Consider the following 18602-nt stretch of genomic DNA (forward strand, 5'->3'; position numbering starts at 1 on the left):
TTCATAAAATATAAAGTTCAGCCTCTGGAATTTACAAATAGTTTAATTGGATATTTTATTTTCAGTAGTACTTGTTGGTACACATGATAAAACAGGGTAAATAAAATCTCTTGCTTCAGGGCATTGGTTGATTGGTGCATGGGGTAACAAATGTATATTTTCTCATGTTCAGTATTGTATAATTGGCCAAGCGCCTTATAAATTTTCACATTTCTGTCACCTATCTAATATAGGCCAGTGTTACGGAAGGGACACTAGAGTTAACAGACTGTTCTGGTATGGCAAATGCTGTGTTCCTGCACAGTAGTAAAAATCATACCTCTGCCACTCAATCACTGTGGCCTTGGGAAAATACTTTGCCCTTCTCAGTTTAACCACTAATTCAGTGAGGCTTAATGTAAAGTATAGAGCTTTGAACATATAAAACGCCAGGTAGATGACAAGTATGTTAAGATTAAAAGTGTATGTTTGTACACAAAATGTATAGGAATAACTCAAAACTTAACAAAAACGAGGAGTACTTGTGGCACCTTAGAGACTAACACATTTTTTTGGGCATAAGCTTTCATGGGCTAAAACCCACTTCATCGGATACGTGCAGTGGAAAATACAGTAGGAAGATATATATACACACAGAGAACATGAAAAAATGGATGTTGCCATACCAACTGTAGCAAGACCAATTAATTAAGGTGGGCTATTATCAGCAGGAGAAAAATAACTTTTGTAGTGATAATCAGGATGGCCCATTTCAAACAAAAAGAAAAGGAGTACTAGTGGCACCTTAGAGACTAACCAATTTATTTGAGCATAAGCTTTCGTGAGCTATAGCTCATCCAATGCATCCGATGAAGTGAGCCGTAGCTCACGAAAGCTTATGCTCAAATAAATTGGTTAGTCTCTGAGGTGCCACTAGTACTCCTTTTCTTTTTGCGAATACAGACTAACACGGCTGCTACTCTGAAACCATTTTCAAACAGTTGACAAGAAGGTGTAACAGTAGGGGGAAAAAAAAGTACTTTTTTTTTTTTTTTTTTTTTTTTTTGCTGTTACAGACTAACACGGCTACCACTCTAAAAACTTAAAGAAACCTTTACCATCTCTCTAAAGCAGTAGAAAAATGCTGTTCTTTTTTAAAGTAATTTTTTGTGAAAATGTCCATGAAAATAAACTGCAGAATTCTGTAGCTTCTGATTCATGTAGATTATAAAATTCTTTCCCTAGGATGATATTGCAATGGCTGCAGCAGTGTTAGAGTCACTGTTAAAACTCGTGCTTCTGGTTGGCCTGAGCATTACAGTTTTTGGCTATGCCTATTCTCAACTGGCTCTGGATATTTATGGAGGTTCAATGCTCAGTTCGGGATCAGGTAACTAATCACTTTTTGCCAGTTTTAGAAGTCTTTCTGAACAGAAGATGCAGATTTATTGAGATATTTTACAAATCACATGTCAGTCAAGAGCAAAATTGTCTGATAAGTAGAAAAGCACTTCTATCTGCTTGTGCATGAGTTTCTGCATTGCAGTCTACAGTATCCTGCACTGACCTCACTTTGGATAATCTGCTACATCTGTTTGTTCAGTTATACACCCCTAATTTCAGAATTTAACGGCACTAGGGAACCAACTTGCCAGGTAGCCATTGAGAACTGCCATGGAAGCTAGGCCATTGCTTAGAGGCACTATGTAATTACATTTGGCTCTAGACAGATTTGAAGCTAATAATTTGTAGGGTTCTATTTTGTTCTTTTTGCAGGGTAATCCTTTGGGAGGGGGGCATTCCATGTGTTGCATTTTCAGATTTATGTAGCAATTAACTGGTATATTTATAATAATGGATATCTTTATGAGAATGGTGTTACAGATGCATTTTATATACAGTTTTGTGTGTGTCCAGTTCATCAGTGCAGCTGTAGGTTTCCATTATAACCTATTGTTATTATCCTTCGTTTCAAATCACATTTGACAGGGATTTAGAGCCAAATTCCTCCTTTGTGCATACATATCCAGCTCCCATGGAGGCCTGTGGGTTAGTTTTGTCTATTTGAGTCCAGAATTTGGTTTTTAGTATTCAAGCTCTTTATATGTAAGTAGTTATCGTCAATTTTAATCTGCTGGAGAGTTTAATTAGTGATCACGTAATATTTTTCAAGATTTCCCATGGTTGAAAGTTACTTTAAAAGGTAATGTGTGTTTGGTTATTCCATAATGCAGTATTACCAACCCCAAGAGATCAAAAATCATGAGTCAATCCTCCACAGTCCCAACAAAAAAGATATTGTGGGTTCTTTTTATTGGTTTTCCAGCTTCTGAATCTTTAGGGTCATGTTCTGAAGCCTTTCTTCGCAACCAAGAGGGCTACAAACTTTTTTATTTTTAAACATGGAAAGCTGAGATGCTTGCTTAATTACATGATTCCAGGAGCCAAAGGTTGAGGAAAACACCAAGTATTATGAGACTTGTGATAAAAGTATCAGAGCTGTCAACAAAACAAAGAAGGGTGTGTTTGTGTCTTGTGTGTGGCTTTTTTTTTTTTTTTTTAAGACTAGCAAAAACATTTATTTGAAAACTGCTTCTGTACTGAGCATACTATTATTTGTAAATCTATAAAATTATGATGCAGGTCTGTGGCAATCATTATATGTATTATTCAAAGCTGTTAGATTATTCAAAACAGTAATCACTGTCTCAGTACTATTCACTGGGGGTGATTTGGGTTTAAGATTTAACAGTTTCACAGCAGCTTTACATGTTAAAGGGTAAAACGTACAACTGGAAAATAATTTCTATAGGCTGTTGGCTTTTCTTCGTAGCCCAGAAGAACTGACACTACTCCTAGAGACTGGTACAAGTCCTTTTTTCTCCTGGCTTTCTTCTATCTAACACAAAATCAACACATCAACTGTCCCTGCCCCTAATCTGGGATCTGCTGGAGGGGACTATGCATTCCCTACATGTTAGCTATCTATTGGCCACTTGCCTGAGAGTCACCCTGCTCCGGTGCCTGATACAGGTGCCAACCTGCTTCCTGTAACTTTCCTTCCCCGACCCTATCCATGGGTTTACTGCCAGAGCCTCCCCACTCCTGGCAGATCTCTTCCCAGCTGAGCTACTTGTTAGGTTTTATAATTGCCTGATCCCTAGCTGATCTCTCTCAGTTGGGAGGCAGCTGATCTGTCAGTTGAGGCTGGGCACAATTTCAATTAAAAGGTCAGCCTTCCTGAGACATTTCACTTCAATCTGGAGACACTGACAGTGGCACAATGGGATATTAATATTCTGACTGACAAACACTTATATCTTTAATACTGAAAAATTACAAGGAAAATGGAAAACCTTACAACACAATTTATTACATGGAGTATATAGGAGCTTTATAGTGTGAAACATTGTCCTTTGAATACCACTAATTGAATAACAGGAAGAAAGTTGCAATTACTTTATTCAATTTCAGGATAATTAATTTGAGAGACATTGTAGCTCCATGAAGACCCTTGTTACTTATCTTTAAGGAGGTAGGTCGGACATAGGCTTGTAACAATTGCTGTCGCTTCTGCTGTCCTTTAATCTGCAATTTGATAGTATGGTGCAAAATACAATCAAAGAGGGTGAGCAATAAATATAAGCACTTAAATATTACCACCTGTTCCTCAAGAACTTTGGACTCTTGACAGATTAAGATGCATGTTTGGAAGCCCACATTGGTTTTTATAGAGAATTTTTAGCAATAAAGAAACATGACATGCATCAGTTGTCAATACATCTGTTCTGAGTACATATTTTATCACTAATCCTCTTAGATTTTTATTAATTTCAGGAAAATGAAATTTCTGAAAGTGGGTTGTTATAGAATAGCAGCAGTTAGCCCTTTTTATCAAGAAAGCATTTTCTATCCCCTTGCTTGCATCACTTGCTATCCTATTTCCCCCTCTAAAATGTAAAGGGGGAAATGAAAACAGGTGTTACTCACTGTGGGCCCAATCTATCAAACATTAACTGTACTTAAGGTATTAGCCTCTTCACTTCAGGAGGACTACTCGTGTGTTAAGTCACTCTCAAGTATAATCACAGGATTGGGTCCTATGAAGGTGAATTCCTAAATGTGACATGCTGACATTTGTATCTACCCTGATTTTCCTTGAGTATCTGTGAGTTGTGTTAAATTATTTCATTTCCCTTTTTTCTCGCGTGCTTGTAGCCTTACTTTGATTGCCTGTATGTGCATCTGCATAGAGTTGAAGACTTTCTCTTCACCTTAAAGAAATGTGCTGTACCGTGGCTGCTCAGGAAATTACTCCTCAGAACTGAGACAGAGGGATAGTGCACAGTGTAATAACCCTGATCAATTAAGTCTGTTTTTGGGATATGAGTTCATTTGCCAGCATTCATTTTTTGCTACCAAAGCAAACTGAAATGTTAGCTGCCATTTTGTAATTTTCTCACCTTTACAAGTTCACGTGGGAATCTTTCTTTTTTAAAGGACATTAAACCAGTTTCCAAAACTAGGTGTAGAATTTTTAACTCCTTTATAAATCACTATGTCCCATTAAAAATATTCATGTAACTCCCAGTTTAGCACAGTTGCTATCTGTTTCTTATGACAATATATCCTGGCTGAAGTATATATCTTCTCCCTTGCTTCCACCTCTTGAGGATTAGCCTCAGACTTATTACCCAAGTCCTCTACAATAGACAATGCTGGATTTAACAAGTTTTTGTCTGTCTTAAAGAAATCTCAACTATTAAAATATCCTTTTGACTATGGGGGGAAAAAAGATCTGAGCTACAAGTGGTGTCCTTGGCTTTCTGTTTAGTCTACTCATTGTCTTGTAATGGTATTGATAGGAACATGCCTGTGTAATTTAGATTACGGATTGAACTTGAAAGTAGCTGTAATGGTAAAATCATCATTGAAAACATTTGTGGGGTTGATCTTTGAGCACCAGTAGATATAAGAAGTATATACATGAGCCTTCATTATAAGAATATTGGTTCATTTATTGTTTTATTGTTTTTTAGGTCCCGGTCTCCTGCGCTGCTATTCTTTATATGTCCTCCTACTTGCTGTCAATGGAGTAACAGAATGTTTTGCATTTGCTTCTATGTGCAAAGAGGAGGTAGACAGGTAGGCAAGAAGGCTTGTGGATTCATTAATAGCCCCTAAAGTGTTCCCGAAAAACAAATTTACTGCAGGTGCGACTGTCAGTCTACAGTGCATCTGTACCTAGAGGGAAGGCTTAAGGGGAGGAGGGCGGGGTGGGAAAAACACTTCGGAAATTCAGGTGCCTTTTTACACACTGTTGTTTCACCACTTAAGCTTCAGTTTTGATTTTCACATCTTCAGTGCCAGTTCTAAATCAGTGATACATTCTCAACTAATATAAATATGATCAAAATGTTCAGAACTCTGGTTCCTAAGGTTACACACCTAAATCCATATGTATGTGTTTCAGTAAGTAACTTGATTTACGCTTTGCAGCCAGCACCCACTCCTCCCTTTGAGGTTAAAGGGTGTTCATAGCTCCTCAGCATCACTGAAAAACAGGCTACTTATTTAGCAGCCTAAATATAGATTAGTTGGATAACTTGGGCACATATAAATTTGGATGTTATATACACAGAATACATATCTAGTCAAAGTATGAAATGGAAGAAAATATTTGAGGGGGAAAAAAAAATCCTAAACCTTAGTTTCCATACATGTGCACATTGAGTAGTTTTAAAAGTATCTTCCAATAATAGCAATATTTTTATTATAAAATATATTGCTTTAGTAATACATCTAATTTAAAAATTTCAGTTATAAAAATATTCTATCTCAAGCATTTTTCTGAATGAATGAAATTCCTGTCTATATCTTCTCATATTTTGTTGACTATTTTAATTGCTAATTATTTCCTATTTTTCTGAAATCTGTGCTGATGTGCAGAAGAGGCTGTTTTTGTTGACTGGGAGAAGGGTTGATGCATAATGCTTATGACTACCAGCTTTGGTCACTGTTAAGTGGCACTAGAAAAAAATTTTTGGTTCCAAACTTTTTCAAGGAGAGGGTTTCACTATAAAGAATTTGCCAATCTCAATTATAGATTTGACTCTCCTTTAAAGAAAAATATATAAGCACTAAATACTGTATTGTACACCATGTCTTATTACCTTATTAATTCTAGGCAAGTGAACATAAATATTTGGCAGCACAAAAGACAGTGTATTAGGCAGTATATCAGTTAATTAGGTCCAGGGTTTTTATAATACATCATGAAATAGCTGTCTTATTAAATAATATACATAAGACTCATTGAACTTCAAGTTTTGTCAAAAGTTTGTCAAAGGACTCTTTCATGGAAAACCTAGTCCCCCACCTCCATCAGCTCAATTTCTGCGGCATATTGGTGAGTTTAAAAGTGACATAGTTATCAATATAAGAGGACTGCCAAAATAGCATAGTAATATAAGAATATTCATGAGACTATTTTTGGATTGGCAAACATCATGCCTTGAGGAAACAGGTTTGTATGTCATGTGACTTGGCACTGAGAAAGTTTTCACATTATATTTTAAACATGTATACTGTTTTGACCAAAGTCTTTATTAGATTAAATTATCAGACTTTACAGGTTTGAATGTCTGAGCCACTGATCCATTTTAAATGTCAATTTAATTAAAAGTTTAATTTTTCAACTGTGAACTTTTTCTTTCACTTCATCAAAATAATCCCCAAAATTGAAACTTTAAAATTAGTTGCTATTATTAGATTTTAAAGCTAACTTTTAACACATTTTGTGATAATTGCCTGCTTTCGTGAGACTGTATGCCTATCTTGTCTTTTTGGCAATCTAGGCAAAAATATGGCAGCATACACTGCGTTTTAACCACAACCTTATGGCAGAATAATTGCTGTCACGGTATAATAATTTTCTGTTGATTTGAAAAAGTGCTATATTAATTGCGTCTCATTTTAAATTTGCAGTTTTTGTCAGATGTACAATGCATTTTAAGGCTGCAGATTCATGATCTGTGCTTAATTGGGAAATACAACAGCTGCAGAGTGCTCATCTAATGGAAGATAGCAGAACTTGTCATTATCAGCTGTACTAATGCTGCCTTGAAGTTATTCACTGTAGTCTTTTAGACTAGGGCTGTAATGTTGAATTAATCCCTATTTTCCTGAATTAGTTATTAGTTCACATCCATTTTAGCTGTCTTTCTGGGTGTGACTTTGAACTAATAAACTTGTTGCAATTCAGGATGATCATGTATCAACTGGATATTTTTCTATGGATACTATAAAGAAATAGAAGTTAGATCAAGTGAAGTGAATTTTCATCTAAGTTTCTGTAGGGGCAAAATGGTTGGTATAGCTCTCTGCACACTGATTGCACATATACTTCATGTTGGAGTAACCACATGTCCAGCAATCCGGGAGACATGCATAAGTGCTTGCTGAAAATTAGTAGATGTTACACACATGCAGAGAGTGGGGGGTGTGTGTGTGTGTGTGTATATATATATATAATATAAAATATTGAACTGTGCCATATTAAAAATTACTACTGCACTTTAGTTCAAATTAAAATAGATTAATATTGCTTGCCAAAAGTGTTTTTATTTAGACTATAGCCCTTTCCCAATATTGGCTATTTTAAAAAACTATATAGTCTCAGAAATTAAGTAGGCTATAACTATGCAGTTATATATTACGTTTTAATGACCATCTGGCTTTGTTTTTTTTAAATCAGAATCTTGTTCTGTTCTGTTAAGAGGTGGGCTTCATCTCCCAACTTCCTTCACCCTCTCTATTTATAAAGGCTAACAGACTGCTGGCCTTACTAAAACTAGCAACAGGCCTTTATTCAGCAGCGTGCAACAACTCCCTGTTACTAGACTTTTGCACTCTTGCTTTTCATATACCGAGAGAGATTTTAGACTGAACCAGCTGACTTGCATGATCTTTTCAAAGTGCTGATTTGTAAGTGAAGTAAAATTTTTAACCAAGGTTTACAGAAGTTTACGAATGTGCCTTCTTGTTAAGAATTTTTAATATAGGGTAGAAATCTTCAGATTTTGCAAGCTTAATTAGTCAAATCTGGTAAGAGAAATCAGAAATGTATGGTTCACTATTAAAAATAAAAATCTCACACTTAATGTGGCTCTTCCTTTGTTTTCCTCCACACCCTTCAGCGAGCCTTTTTTATGAACACCTCTTAATTTGATCCCTACCCTACTGTTTATGTTCAAAATTAACCATAATTTGGTTTCTTCTTTTAGGGGAAAAAAATTGTGGGACTCTTGCTGACATGGGTGTTAATGGATAAATATTTTCACTGCATACACTGCTTAACTCAGAGACTAACAAATTCATTTGAGCATAAGCTTTCATGAGCTACAGCTCACTTCATTGGATGTCTCTTAAGGTGCCACAAGTACTCCTTTTCTTTTTGCGAATACAGACTAACACGGCTGCTCCTCTGAAACGTTGCTTAACTTGTTTCTCTTTTTTCCTTTAGGTTCAATTTTGTTATGCTGGCCTTGTCCTTCACATTCTTGTGCGTCTCTTATTTCTTGACTCAGTGGCAAGGCAGTGTAGGCTTTATCCTTGCAAACTGCTTCAATATGAGTATTCGAATAGCACACAGCATTCACTATATCTACAATTACTTCAAAGAGAGCTCTTACAGACCTTTGAAAGGGCTGCTACTCTCGCCATCACTAATTTTTGTTTATATTATAAGTGGAGTAGTCACTGTTTTTTCAGAGGTGAGTGTTTCTCAGATTTCACTATCATTCTTGTAAAAGTTTGCTCATATCAAGTAATTAGAAAATATAATTAGTGAGATTCTGATAATAAAAAAACTAAAGGACATGCAAGTAGAGTATGAGCATAGGCTAATAAAATGTTATTACAATTTTGCAAGACTGATTATATTGTATATATGTATATGAGACAAAGGCGCATGATGATAAATGCAATTTGTCACATGGGTATTACCATACATAGTGGTGTGTGTGTATGTACAGAATATCTATCAATGCCACGTGGCAGGGGTCTGATAGATTAATGAATCATGCTGTTTTTTACCATACCATCTGTTCTCTGCTTACTAATCAGTCTTCATTGATCTTATTTCAATATCTCCAATCTCCCAACAGCTTCAAACAGCAATCAATAAAAAAAAAACTTGCCACAAAAATGTTCCCTCTTTTTTGCCCCTGCCCCGGCACCCCCTCACCAGTATGTGGCATTCCTCCCCCATTCACACCTACCTAGGGTAGAAGATGGGCAAGGTTCAGTCCTGCACCAGCTTAAGATTTTCTGTGGCAACGATTACATGAATTAAGTCGAATATCCCATGGCTCTGAGGGGTAAAAGCTAGAGCTTATATTGGAAAGGGAGATTCTTCTTCGAGTGGTTGCTCATGTCGAGTCCATTCTAGGTATGTGCACGCCCATGTACACAGTCATCAGAGATTTTTACCAACTGCAGGGTCAGCTCTGGTGCGCCCTTGAGTGCCGCGCTCATGCGTTGGTATATCAGGCACCGCCAGCCCTATGCCCTCAGTTCTTTCTTACCGCCCATGACGGTTGGTCGGATCACCTTGTCTTGCACAGCAAGAGTGTTAGCAGTTCTTAACAGCCCATTGTTATTCCCTTTCTATATAGTTTGTAGGTACACTTTAAATAAGTGTTAGTTTAGTGGTTAGAGTCCCAGCTGGAACTTCACCCTGGAGTGGGTTATGCTCTGTTCTCCGGGCTTTAAGCTGTGTTCATCGTGCAACAGGCCGATGCCTCTCAGTGATCCTCCCAGCAGCTGTTTGAAGTGCTTGGGGGAATCCCATATAAAGAATAAGTGCAGGATTTGCAAAAACTTTCATCCCAGAACCCAAAAGGAGAGGGACGTCCGCTTGAGAGCCCTCCTGATGGAGACCATGCTGCACCTGACGTCAGAGCCCTCCCCACCGGATTTTGCTCCTAGCACCTTGGCATTGGTGTGACGGCCCTGCTGGCATTGGGATCGTGCCGGCACTGATTTCCCCCCCTCACCGGTGCCCAAGAAGTGTCCAAAGAAAAAGGGGTCCCTGGCACCATCAAAGGAGGGGAAGGGGGCTCTGGGCAAAAGACTAAGTTCAGGCCACGTGCCCGCCCCAAAGCTACATGCTACGGTTGGACCCCCTAGCCCAGCCAAGGATCCGAAACTCAGGAGCGGTAGAGGATCCTGACTTCTAGGGGACCTTCATCGCCTGAGACAGCCCAAGTGGCCAAAGACCTGGTGGGCCTCCTAGTACCACAAATAGCCACGCCAGGTGCTGGCAGTGACTAAGGCCCTACAGCACAATGACAAGCCAATCATGGAACCTCCCCAAAGGGTAGGGGAGCACCTTTGGTCCCTGAATCACAGGCATTCACCCCTGTCCCCACAGCCTAGGACATCAGTCGCCGGCTTGAAGGCACAGGTCCCTGGCGCCGCACTCTTCTTCCATGAGACACGGATCACCGGAACCGACGCACAGGTCCCCACGCTCCTGGTACCAGCCAGCCTCCCACCTATGATCACCTTAGCACAGATCTCTATCACCCAGGCTCAACCCGACTCAACCCAGACCTTTGAAACACACGGGGCCTAGAGACAGGCGTTTTGAAGGTGCGACCTAGTACAGCGACCCCGTCAAGTACCTGGATCTACCCTCCTGTTCTTTCCTCAACTGCCTGTGCCCCTTTCGGTTGACATGGTCACGAGTGGCATCTGACTGTTGGATGCTCAACACAATATCCTTGGCCACACCCTACAGTTCTCGACTGCTCCCCCACATCCCTTCCCTGTCTCTCTTTAGGGGCCCTTCTCATGAGCAACTCCTCGCTCAGGAGGTGGGAAAACCTCCTAATGTTGGGACTGGTTGAGGAGGTCCCTTGGGATGTGAAGGGAAAAGGATTCTATTCCCAATATTTCCTAATCCCGAAAGCAAAAGGGGGCCCAAGACTCATCCTGGACCTGCCTCACCTCAACAAGCATCAAGCAACAAACGTCTCAAGAAGTTGAAATTTCAAATGCCCTCCATGGCCTCCATCGTCACTTCCCTGGATCCGGGTGTACTGCCCTCGACTTGAACGGATGGGTAGGATCCCCTGGGGGACTAACATGAAGGGGAAAGGAGTCCAGGAGAGCTGGCTGTATTTCAAGGAATCCCTGTTGAGGTTACAGGGACAAACCATCCCGATGAGTCGAAAGAATAGTAAATATGGCAGGCGACCAGCTTGGCTTAACGGTGAAATCCTAGCGGATCTTAAACATAAAAAAGAAGCTTACAAGAAGTGGAAGGTTGGACATATGACCAGGGAAGAGTATAAAAATATTGCTCGGGCATGTAGGAATGAAATCAGGAGGGCCAAATCGCACCTGGAGCTGCAGCTAGCAAGAGATGTCAAGAGTAACAAGAAGGGTTTCTTCAGGTATGTTGGCAACAAGAAGAAAGCCAAGGAAAGTGTGGGCCCCTTACTGAATGAGGGAGGCAACCTAGTGACAGAGGATGTGGAAAAAGCTAATGTGCTCAATGCTTTTTTTGCCTCTGTCTTCACTAACAAGGACAGCTCCCAGACTGCTGCGCTGGGCATCACAACATGGGGAGTAGATGGCCAGCCCTCTGTGGAGAAAGAGGTGGTTAGGGACTATTTAGAAAAGCTGGACGTGCACAAGTCCATGGGGCCGGACGAGTTGCATCCGAGAGTGCTAAAGGAATTGGTGGCTGTGATTGCAGAGCCATTGGCCATTATCTTTGAAAACTCATGGTGAACGGGGGAAGTCCCGGATGACTGGAAAAAGGTTAATGTAGTGCCAATCTTTAAAAAAGGGAAGGAGGAGGATCCTGGGAACTACAGGCCAGTCAGCCTCACCTCAGTCCCTGGAAAAATCATGGAGCAGGTCCTCAAAGAATCAATCCTGAAGCACTTACATGAGAGGAAAGTGATCAGGAACAGTCAGCATGGATTCATCAAGGGTAGGTCATGCCTGACTAATCTAATCGCCTTCTATGATGAGATTACTGGTTCTGTGGATGAAGGGAAAGCAGTGGATGTATTGTTTCTTGACTTTAGCAAAGCTTTTGACACAGTCTCCCACAGTATTCTTGTCAGCAAGTTAAAGAAGTATGGGCTGGATGAATGCACTATAAGGTGGGTAGAAAGTTGGCTAGATTGTCGGGCTCAACGGGTAGTGATCAATGGCTCCATGTCTAGCTGGCAGCCGGTGTCAAGTGGAGTGCCCCAGGGGTTGGTCCTGCGGCCGGTTTTGTTCAATATCTTCATAAATGATCTGGAGGATGGTGTGGATTGCACTCTCAGCAAATTTGTGGATGATACTAAACTGGGAGGAGTGGTAGATACACTGGAGGGCAGGGATAGGATACAGAGGGACCTAGACAAATTGGAGGATTGGGCCAAAAGAAATCTGATTAGGTTCAATAAGGATAAGTGCAGGGTCCTGCACTTAGGACGGAAGAACCCAATGCACCGCTACAGACTAGGGACCGAATGGCTAGGCAGCAGTTCTGCGGAAAAGGACCTAGGGGTGACAGTGGACGAGAAGCTGGATATGAGTCAGCAGTGTGCCCTTGTTGCCAAGAAGGCCAATGGCATTTTGGGATGTATAAGTAGGGGCATAGCGAGCAGATCGAGGGACGTGATCGTTCCCCTCTATTCGACATTAGTGAGGCCTCATCTGGAGTACTGTGTCCAGTTTTGGGCCCCTCACTACAAGAAGGATGTGGATAAATTGGAGAGAGTCCAGCGAAGGGCAACAAAAATGATTAGGGGTCTGGAACACATGACTTATGAGGAGAGGCTGAGGGAACTGGGATTGTTTAGTCTGCAGAAGAGAAGAATGAGGGGGGATTTGATAGCTGCTTTCAACTACCTGAGAGGTGGTTCCAGAGAGGATGGTTCTAGACTATTCTCAGTGGTAGAAGAGGACAGGACAAGGAGTAATGGTCTCAAGTTGCAGTGGGGGAGGTTTAGGTTGGATATTAGGAAAAACTTTTTCACTAGGAGGGTGGTGAAACACTGGAATGCGTTACCTAGGGAGGTGGTAGAATCTCCTTCCTTAGAAGTTTTTAAGGTCAGGCTTGACAAAGCCCTGGCTGGGATGATTTAATTGGGGATTGGCCCTGCTTTGAGCAGGGGGTCGGACTAGATGACCTCCTGAGGTCCCTTCCAACCCTGATATTCTATGATTCTATGAATGACACATATTTCCATTTTCCCAGGACACAGACAGTTCCTCTGTTTCGTGTTGGGCCAGCACCATCTCCAATTCACAGCACTGTCCTTTGGTCTCTCATCAGCCCCGAGAATATTTACAAAGTGCATGGCGCCAGTGGCCGCTTACCTGAGGTGTTGCAGTGTTCACATTTACCCATGCCTCAATGTCTGGCTGATCAAGGGCTGGTCTCCACATCAGGTGTGGCGGCATCTTGATTTGATTTGCTCCACATATCACAATCTAGGTCTATTCATAAATGAGAAAAAAATCGATGTTAGTTCTGGTGCAGCACGTAATGTTCATAGGAGTGGTCCTTGACCCTACTCAGGCCACGGTCTTCCTCCCTGAAGCCTGATTCTGTGCTATGTCAAACCTAATCTCATATATGCAAGACCACTCTCTCACCACCACTTTCACGTACTTGAGGCTGTTGGGCCATGTGGCAGATTGCACTTATGTGGTCTGGCATGCACGGCTCCGTCTCAGGCCCCTACAGGCATGGCTGGTGTCTGTCTATGTCCCCAGCAGGCACAACATAGACAAAGTAGTCAAGATTCTGGACCACATATTGTCGTCGCTCGCTGGTGGTTGTACCCCACTTCGGTGTTTGGAGGGAGTCCCCTTTGTGGCCCCATCAGTTATCCTGGTTTGGATCTGGGGTGGGGAGCCCACCTGGGCATTCTTGGTATGCAAGGTCATTGGTCAAGTTGCGATCGCTCCTTCCATATAAATGTCAGGGAGCTCAGAGCAGTACGCTTGGCCTGTCAAGATTTTCTGCCTCATATAAATGGCAGGGCGGTTCAAGTCCTGACGGGCAATACTTCTGCTATGTTCTATATCAACAAGCAAGGTGGAGCCTGGTCCTCAGCTCTTTGCCAAGAAGCCTTCAGGGTCTAGAACATTTGTTCAGCTTGCCATTCATCTCGTGGCCGCACACCTCCCTGGGACGAGAAACATTTTGGCAGATCGCCTCAGCAGGACCTTCTCGTCTTGCCACATGTGGTTGCTCCCTCCGGAGCTAGTCAGCATAATTTTCCAAAGGTGGGAGACTCCCCAGGTGGACTTGTTTGCATCCAGGCACAATAGAAAGTGTCACTTTCTGTTCGATTCGGGGGACTGACAGAGGCTCTCTGTCAGACGCTTTCCTGCTCCCGCAGTCGGGGCTCTGAAGTACGCCTTCCCTCCAGTGCCGTTAATCTAGATCTCTAGTTAACCTCATGAATATCAAGCAGGACAGAGGAAAAGTAATCCTGATAGTGTCATCTTGGCCGCACCAGCACTGGTTTGGCACGTTGCTGGACCTCTCGGTGGCTGCCCTGTTACAGCTACTGCTCCAGCTGGCCCTGTTGTCTCAGAACCATGGCAGACTGTTACAGCTGAACCTGATGGCGCTGCACCTGACGGCCTGGCTGCTGCGTGGTTGAATACAGATGAGCAGATATGCTCGGCTGGTGTCCAACAGGTCCTGCTGGGTAGCAGAAAGCCCTCTACCAGAGCAACCTACGTGGCCAAATGGAAACGGTTTACATGCTGGACTTCAGATAAAGGTATTTGACCCCGAGAGGGCCTCGCTGCAGTTAATCCTGGATTACCTCCTGCATCTTAAACTCCAGGTCTCTCTCTTTCATCTGTTAAGGTCCACTTGGCTGATATTTCGGCCTTTCATCCTCCGATCAAGAGCAGGTCGGTTTTTGCCCATGACATGATTGCTAGGGTCCTCAAGGGCCCTCGCACCAGAGACCCTGTTCCTCTGTGGGACCTAAATCTTGTGCTGTTGCGGACCACGGGAGCCCCCTTCTAGCTTCTGGCTTCTTGCTCCCTCCTCTCCTGAAAGGTCACTTTCTTGGTGGTGGTAATGTCTGCCCACAGGGTCTCCGAGATTAGGGCACTTGCCTCGGAGCCACCCTACACAGTGCTTACAACAACAAGGTTCAACTGCGACCACATCTGGCCTTCCAATGCAAGGTTGTTTCACAGTTTCATATGACTCAGGACATATTCTTACCTGTCGTCTTCCCTAAACCTCGTAAGTCAGAGGAGGAAGCACAGGTTGCACTCTCTGGACATCAGAAGGGCACTAGCTTTCTACATTGAGAGGACCAAGTCTTTTCATAAGTCACCACAGTTATTTGTCACAGTGGCTGACAGGATGAAAGGTTGTGCAGTGTTGACCCAGAGAATCTCATCTTGGATTAGTGCCTGTATCTGCTACTGTTACAATGCTGCCTTTGGTGGACCAGTATTGCAAGCTGTACGACCATGAACTCCGAGTCCACCTCCATAGATACTGCTTGTGAGTCACCTAGAATGAAGTCGACATGAGCAAGCACTCAAAGAAAAAATGGTTACTTACCCACCTTTCATATCTGGTGTTCTTTGAGATTGTGTTGCTCATGTCCATTCCGTTACCCACCCTCCTGCCCCTCTGTCGGAGTTGTCAGCAAGAAGGAACTGAGAGGGCATAGGGCTGGTGGCACCTGATGTGCCAACACATGAGCGCAGCACTCAAGGAGGCGTCACTGCAAACCCTATGGATACCGCAAAGGCAAAAATCTCCAATGACTGTGCATGTGGGCACGCACACACCTAGAATGGAATTGACATGAGCAACACATCTCGAAGAATAACAGTTAACAAAAAGTAGGTAACCGTTTTTCCCGAGATTTCCAGTACGTCCGTCTTTTAAACATAGGTGGATATATGGTTGCAGAAATGAAGGAATGTGTAGCCTTAATCTCAACACATAACAAGAAAATAGTTTTCCTAAGTATATCAATTAACGTCATGTGTGATAGTGAATGGTATATGATGGCATATAACTTCTACAATGATCAGGTATATACCAAATGTTTATTTTCATAGAAATTGTATTCTAAAAATATTAATAGGGCCATTATTAGCTATAATATTTTGTAGGTTCAAATTATGCTAGCCAAATCTATCTGATTGCCTTGCCTGAGACTGGCAGCCGGATGACCACCTCAGTAGTACTGGTATTGTGGTCAAGAGAAGTATTAGAGCCTACTTGTCATTGATGCAGAGCATCCACCTCTCTACCAGTAATCTTTCTACAACTGCTTGCTTACTTTGTTTTCTTTGTAGGTATTCTTGTGCTGTGATAAAGGCTGGCTGGCAAGGCTGATTCACATCACTGCGGGAGCTCTGTGCTTTGCAGCAACACTTATCACTATATTCTTCACAGAGACCAAGCTGATTAACTTTGTTAGAACTCAGTTCCTGTCACAATATACCAAGAAAGAAACTTAAAATGATCATGTACAGAATAATTGTTATGTATTTTTATGTTTGCTACAAAGGTATATTTTATATATGAAATATGCACAGGATAAGTTTTACACTGTGTAACTGAAATGGAAATATTTGGCAACCAGATACTATTTCCATTTTCAAATAATTTAAACTCATAACAGCTTCCAACATAAATTATACCAACCCTGAGCCAGGTAATTCTCCTTGTCATTCTTATCAAAGCTTTTTCCTTCATAACAGTATTGCCCAACTTTGTTTTTTAGCAGAATGAAATAACTAGGACTTACACTGATGCAAATCTTCCTTGTGGGATGCTCCCATTGTTACAAATGGGACTACTAAGTGTGATGGTGTTAAAGAATTAGACTTTACCCACTTTTACACAACTATCAAATATTAAAATGGATGAATGATCCTTCAAAGTAAGTGAGGCCACACTTAATTATTAAGAAAAAATTATATATATATACTGTGTTCAAGGAGAACAACGCTGGACAGTAGAGCATGAACTAATAGTAACTTAATAGTATGCAGAAACAACATTATCCAGTACAAAGAAATTGACTTACTAATGTTGGGAAACATGAAACAATTTGGAACAGAAAACTTCAGACATTTTATGTTATAAACAAATAAATGGAATGCACAAACTTGTATACATATGCATGTGGATTGTGCAAGAGTGCTTGTTTTTCTACATACTGTTTACTTACCAGGGTATTGACTAGTATGCCAAAAATATACTTCAGTGTTCACTAAAGTACACAATATTGTATTTTGGAAGGAAGTTCTGCAAAACGTAAGCCCTCTCTGTTCTTTCTCCTGGGTGCAAGTCACAGCTGAAATTTCCCAAAGTCCAGAAGGTCAATAGAGTTAAACTTAAATTCTATAACTTTTATTTTATCTCTATTTTTAGTTAATTTATAAATACTAGTGCAAACAAAAATTTAAATAAAAATATTCCCTCATAATTCACATGTGTGAAATATGTCCCAAATGTCTGGATGACCAAAATGGCTTGCGTGTGTGTGTGTTATATTTATATATATGTATAAAATAAATAAAAACTTCCATCTAACAATGAAGCTTATCTTTTCACTTGCTCAGAACTTTCTGAATAGTTTCCATGGATAGACTCAAGGGTTAACCTTAACCCATATGTGACTTTTTTGTTGTTGAAAACTGGAGGCTTTGGAATTAGATAAATACTAATGAAGCTTAAAACACATTTAGCATACTTCTAAGAACTGAACTCTGAAATTTCAGATTTCATAAGTGGCAGGTTTTTAATGATCAACATTAATTTTGCTAAGTTTGGACAGATCAAAAAAGTCAAGTGATGAAAAATATGTGCTGGTGCATGTACAGTGTGTGGTTCTTACTGAATTTTTAATTGTTAGTTGTCTGAGACACTGTGGAGTTGTGTAAAATCCAGTATGGTAATGTTATGAACTTAACTCAAAACTACAAAAACACAAGCTCAGAACTAAGCTATAGAGTCCCAATTGTCATCTCCACTTCTAGAGAAAGATATGTGAAAATGTCATTAACTGTCAGTTGTGCAAAAGCACACATTTTTGGCTAATTGTGCTTTGGAAGACTTGGCCAGGATACACTTTGACATGCATGTTATCCCAGGTTAGTTTATGAAATTCCTGCAACAGTTAAAGCTGAGCCTGTCACAGTTTACACCCTGATTAAGTAAAGCATTATTAAGTACTGTGCTTAACTTCAAGCACATGTTTAAGTCCTTTGTTGAAATCCAGCTTCTGTTCAGCACATGCTTAAATGCTTTGAACTGGGGCCTAAATATCACTTGTACCTGGCCTTTGCTGTTGACCCTCCATCCCTTGAGGGTGATATGGTAATCTTACGGTATGGGTGAGAGGCAGGAGGAGTAGACCTGCTAATAAGGCTGTGCTGCCAGTAGGAAGAAGTCTAAAGAGCAATGTGTGGATTTCTTGGTCCTCTGTTTAGTTGTTCTAAAATCCCTGATGCTTCCCAATGATTCATTGTAATAGCAGAGGGTTTGAAGGCAATGGGCCTCATCCCAATCCCCCTTCAGGAAAGGAACTCCTTCTGACACT

General features: G+C 41.1%; 1 protein-coding gene across 3 annotated transcripts in view; it reads left to right on the forward strand.

Moving 5' to 3' along the window:
* Nucleotides 1-17486, forward strand: part of RFT1 (RFT1 homolog) — a 34598-nt gene extending 17112 nt beyond the window's left edge. For 2 of the 3 annotated variants that reach the window (XM_037905908.2, XM_043550604.1), the window contains 4 exons: nt 1225-1369; nt 5019-5124; nt 8504-8753; nt 16348-17486. In XM_037905908.2, the coding sequence (XP_037761836.1) occupies nt 1225-1369; nt 5019-5124; nt 8504-8753; nt 16348-16512 (666 nt within the window). In that variant the 3' untranslated portion in view covers nt 16513-17486. The remainder of the gene's footprint in view (nt 1-1224; nt 1370-5018; nt 5125-8503; nt 8754-16347) is intronic. The other variant, XM_043550605.1, reaches the window with a different exon arrangement.
* Nucleotides 17487-18602: the final 1116 nt, after the last annotated feature.

This window comes from Chelonia mydas, chromosome 7 (genome assembly GCF_015237465.2).
Source record: "Chelonia mydas isolate rCheMyd1 chromosome 7, rCheMyd1.pri.v2, whole genome shotgun sequence".
Classification (NCBI taxonomy): Eukaryota; Metazoa; Chordata; order Testudines; family Cheloniidae; genus Chelonia; species Chelonia mydas.